Genomic DNA, 5,147 nt, shown 5'->3' on the forward strand with positions numbered 1-5,147 from the left:
CGACATGGGGGTAAGTGATTAATGACAAAATTTTCATTTTGGGGTGGAGTATCCCTTAAATACACTTTTGAGCAAACTGTATTTTTTGTGATAATAGTAAAAAAAATAGTGTGAACTGAGTCTCTTAGTGAGTGAATATAACAGTAGGGCTGTCAATCCATACTCACCCGAGTAACCAGAGTCTTTCTCAGAGCAGCGCGAGTCACGTCCATTTGGTTTCTGTTCAGTGTGTGCTCTTGCTCTAGAGGCCAAAAGGGCGGCCGTGTTGCTTCTGTCTTTAGCATGTTTATTTGCTGGACGGGAGGTGCGTTCCCTCTCCCCTACACACCCTTGGGCATATCCTTTTGGTTCCTTGGGCATTCCGGGCCCTGAAGCAGAGAGATACAGCTGGACAGACAGTGGCCTCATGCAGAATATATTTACCCATTTCTAACATGGGGCATGGAGTTAGTTCTCAAGGTCCTTACATACAAACATGTTTGATCAGTAGCACTGATAAACTGAAGAGTTTAATTGCAAAATGCTTCATTTATGCCAACAAAGGGTGAACATCAAAATTATCTTTAAATGTTTGTCTAAGGGAGAGTTGTTGTTTTTTTTAATTAGGAAAGTAAAGTCATATTTACAAATCCAAGAAAAAAAAATGTGTATATTGTCTTCTGTGAGCTGCTTAAAGATTATAAGAACAATTATTCTACAGAAAATGTATGTAAATTCAAAACACAAGGCACACATTGTGTCACTAGTCTTTTTTTTTTTTTTTGGAAAGAGTCAAGCTTTTTCTGTCATGAGAATTACAATGTATTCAGAGCTACTGTACAAATAGACGTAAAAAATAAAGTATCATCAGCACAAAAAGTCTCACCGAATATTTCATAAGACTAGTAGTTCTTGGAAGGTCTGTGACATTAATTATCCTGCCAGGAGGAAGGTTACTTATTTAGACACAAACTTAAACACACACACACGGAGCTCTGAGCCCTCCCTTCTTCCCTGACTGTTATGTAATACTACAACAACAGCCGAGCTCTGTCTCTACTTCTTCCTGTTGACACCACAAATAACGTGCTTTACCACCCGCATAGACAACCTTTACGTGCAAATAAAGATGGACCGTACGATATCCCGTCAGACAGATAACCTATCAGTGCAAATGGGCAAAAATAAGCAGCTACAGAGCACAAGACAGCATTTGTTCACAGGGTAAGTACCTACTTTATGTACAACACTGATCCTGGTCCCGAGTATTCGGCTCTTCTCCGTCCAGGGGAACACACACTCCTAACTACCTGTCCAGGGGCAATCTGCACCTCCCGTCATCTCGCCGACAAGGATGACCACCCAGCGTAACCGAGCCACATTACTTTTGCCTGCACTTTTTCTGATCGTTTCCAGCTCGGGTTGTTTAACCTCCTACTTCAAAATTGCAGACTGACAACTCCACCTGCAGTAAGCCCCGCCCCGAGTGCTTGGGGGCACGCCCATTTATGTGGTTGGCACGCCACGTAATCCCGCCCCAAACACGAGTGACGCAAGGGCACGTGGAGAAGAGAAGCGAGACGGTCTGACACGAAACATAACAAGAGGAGGAGTGGCGAAGAACATTTGGCTGTCCATGTGTTAGCTGTTTTGTAATCCTTACCACTGACTATCTGTTGAGTCAAATACAGGAAGCATATGAGCAGTTATCATTGCAGGGCAAAGTGTGATTTTACAGCTTTTATGTTTTTTGTCAGTTGGTGTCAGTCAAGTCACAAAGGATTGTCAGATTGAATGCTGCTAATTCAATGCAATATGACCAAAGACAAAGTAGAGTGGACACCAAAAGGTTTTTGGTTTGAACCCCAAAAAGCCATCGACATTGTACTCCTAATAAGTGGCAGAAGTGCTGGTTTTGGCCACATATAAATCACTGCTTGCAGCCAGGGGCGGGGGTGTCGCACCAAATGTTGGGCCCCGGTCACACAAACACACCTTATCAATCATATTAATAATAATAATCAGTATATACCCTCGCCAAAGGGCCCCTGTTACTCATTTCCACTATTACCCCCTGCCTGCAGCATAACAATTATTCATTACATTTAGTTTTTGTTGTTCTTTGCCATTAAGTGTTTAATTATCTTTATTGCACGTGCTTACAGTTATAATATTTCAGCATTATCCGATTCGAACAAGGTAGGCTAATCAAAATGTACAATAATTCTACAAAGATTTTACACTAACACAATTAATGTAGAAATAAATATCCATTTCAAAAGGATAGTTATCTGGTTGTTGCTGTTAAGAGCCAATACGTTATCATAACGATTTTTTTTTACTATTGACTATCATTTATGAGTGCATTTAGATTACTAATTATCATTCTGGCCATTATAAATGGGCGAGTGGAGAACGGAACTGATGAATGCAAACGATAAGAGTGCAATGAGTGAAACATAATGGCAGTCAAAGGAATATGCGCGTCAGACTAAACTGTGGAGCAAAACTCCGGAGAAATCAAGGCGTGCGGGAGAAACGCTACTGAAGTCTTCTGGTCTCTCCCACGCGCCTGTAAAATGTGCCGGCTCTCGCGAGGTCAGCTGGTCTACTACAGCGCCACGTGGTTCTCGCAGCGCGTGTGTGCGCGGACATGTGAGCAGGAGAGCAGAGGAGCAGCGCACATGTTCGGCACAGACGCCCAATGAAAAACTGCGCTCTTTTCAGGTGACGTCATAAATCGAGAAAGACATACACAAAGGAGTTGCCAAGTCCATATTTTCTGGCGTAATGAAGGTACCTTTTCGTGATTTTGCACATAATGTAGAATTATTTTTTTTTTAATGTATGAAATTTAATCTTTACATGCAAACTGAGCCCTGACAGCAGATAGAACAGGTCAAGCACAAACTTAAAAAAAAAAAGGGTGAAGTGACATGTGACCAAGTATGGTGACCCATACTGGGAATTAGTGCTCTGCATTTATCCCATCCAAAGTGCACACACACAGCAGTGAACACACACCCGGAGCAGTGGGCAGCCATTTTTTGCTGCAGCGCCCGGGGAGCAGTTGGGGGTTCGGTGCCTTGCTCAAGGGCACCTCAGTCGTGGTATTGAAGGTGGAAGAGAGCGCTGTACATTCACTCCCCCCACCTACAATCCCTGCCGGTACGAGACTCGAACCCACAACCTTTGGGTTACGAGTCCTACTCTAACCATTAGGCCACGGCTTCCCCTAGACTTCAGTTAAAGTCTGATGTCATCTTGCCCGGCCCTTTTTTTTTTTTTTTTTTTAAAGGGTGTCATGTACCTTATGTAATAGACCTACAACTGGGAAAAAATGCATAATGTAAAATAACAGTCCATTTAATCTGATATTAGCATACAGATCTGACAACCTTGCACATGATGCCCCTGCTGAGAGAGTGTCACATGAAAAGTGGAGTGCACTGAAACAGGTGCATGAAAGAACATTTTTTTTTTTTTTTAAATCATTGTGTGGAAAGAAATAGAATTTCCGTTGCGGTTTGTGAAGACCGTTCATTTTTATTTTTCACAATCTTAAAATACTTGGAAATCCCAAATTTGCAAACACACTTAAAAACTAAAATGTTTCAAAGTGCTTTAATTTCATAAGACACCATATTCCAGTATATCAATTTTTCACCACAGCATTGATAAACACTTAAAAGCTACAAAGACATAAATACACATTTTCTTTTTCATTTTACATCCAATGACTTAAGACTACTATATAAAAAAAAAAAGGAAAACAATTCAGCACAAATAGAGTAACCAGCTCTCCAACAGAGGCATTTTGATGTTCACTGATTTCCAATGCAATACGATCCTCCTGACTGGCCATATTCAGCATTTCTTTCCCTCCCTAGAGTAGCAGTGTTATGCAGCCCCATTTGGCCTCCTCACTGGTGTTGAGAGAGCGTCACGTCTGAGGGCACGACAGGCCCAGTAGGCCAGGGGCGGCTTTCAGGGCAGGGTGCATGCTGACATGAAGGGTCTGTATAGTGGAGAACTTGATGAAAGTGGCACGGGTCTCACGAGCATGTGCTCTCGCTGCTGCCGTGGCCATGATCTGCATTATACAGAGGAGAGTTGCTTCACTGCATCAGAGATAGTGGGAGGAAATACAAGAATAAAGATTGAGCTTTATTTCAAATCAATTTCAACATTACTTTTTAAATTGTGGATTTTAAAGAGTTTTAAGAAGGCTAAAATAATCTAAGATAACTTGGTTATTGTAAATAATATTTTTACTGTCTGATCAAATAAGTGCAGTCATGACTTATCAAAAAAAAAATTTTTTACAAATCTGAACTTTTGACTGAGAGTGATCATTAGGGGTTCACTGTGAGAGTCCTTTTCAACCGAATATAAAAGTAAAATCTCAAACACTCAGAATTCTAAAGAAATCAGTCTGTGACGCTTCTTGAGCAGTACTAAAGAGCTACTTGTCCTGACCTTCCTATGTGGATACTAGAGGCAATGCACCAGGCCATCTCTCCATCAGGAGAAGGAGCTTCCTGCAGGATCCTGCGGGCCAGACGGAGGGCAGCACCTGCCAGCTGGGCGGGCAGATACACCACACACTGCCCCTCCAACAGCGAGAGCTCCAACAGGTATCGTGCCATCCAGACCACCTGAACAGACATGATTTAAGACCGTATTTTAATACAAGACCACACCGAGACAAAAATAAATGGAAAGCATAAACAGGCCAGTTTCCTTTGTTTTAAAAAGTGTACTTCAAATCTTATGTATTTGAAACACTGGTACTTGCAGATAATGTAATGGTGAAATAAAAGGCCGCTTAAAGGGATGGTTCACCCAAAAATTTACGGTTTCGTTTACTCTCCCTGTTGCTCCAAACATGCATGACCGACTTCCTTCGATATTCTGAAGAATGATAGTACCAAACAGTTGCTGGTAGCCACTGACTTCCAAAGTATGGAAAATAAATAAAATGCTACAAAAGGCAATGGGACTTGTTTGGTTACCAACATTCTCAAAAAAACAAAAAAACCCACACAACACCTCATTAAAAGGTTTGGAACGACTTTGGGGTGAGTAAATAATTTCTATTTTTAATTTCCTCAACAACCACCCTTGCACACCTGTAAGTAACTGATAGGTGTGTAGGGAAAAAAAAA

The 5,147-nt window shown here is 41.5% G+C and overlaps 2 protein-coding genes across 4 annotated transcripts in view; both read right to left on the minus strand.

Annotated features, from left to right (window-relative positions):
* Window positions 1–1,466, minus strand: part of LOC107679019 (CLOCK-interacting pacemaker-like) — an 8,545-nt gene extending 7,079 nt beyond the window's left edge. Inside the window, exons 1-2 of the mRNA XM_016474430.1 lie at window positions 1,216–1,466; window positions 168–368 (exon numbers count right to left, since the gene is read on the minus strand). Coding sequence (XP_016329916.1) covers window positions 168–360 — 193 coding nt within the window. The 5' untranslated portion in view covers window positions 361–368; window positions 1,216–1,466. The remainder of the gene's footprint in view (window positions 1–167; window positions 369–1,215) is intronic.
* A 2,123-nt stretch (window positions 1,467–3,589) lies between these two features.
* ccnp (cyclin P) overlaps window positions 3,590–5,147 on the minus strand; it is an 8,276-nt gene continuing 6,718 nt past the window's right edge. For all 3 annotated transcript variants that reach the window (XM_016474411.1, XM_016474412.1, XM_016474409.1), the window contains 2 exons: window positions 4,459–4,637; window positions 3,590–4,100 (listed from right to left, as the gene is read on the minus strand). In XM_016474411.1, coding sequence (XP_016329897.1) covers window positions 3,923–4,100; window positions 4,459–4,637 — 357 coding nt within the window. In that variant the 3' untranslated portion in view covers window positions 3,590–3,922. The remainder of the gene's footprint in view (window positions 4,101–4,458; window positions 4,638–5,147) is intronic.

The sequence above is a fragment of the Sinocyclocheilus anshuiensis genome, unplaced genomic scaffold (assembly GCF_001515605.1).
Source record: "Sinocyclocheilus anshuiensis isolate Anshui unplaced genomic scaffold, SAMN03320099.WGS_v1.1 scaffold1980, whole genome shotgun sequence".
Lineage (NCBI taxonomy): Eukaryota > Metazoa > Chordata > Actinopteri > Cypriniformes > Cyprinidae > Sinocyclocheilus > Sinocyclocheilus anshuiensis.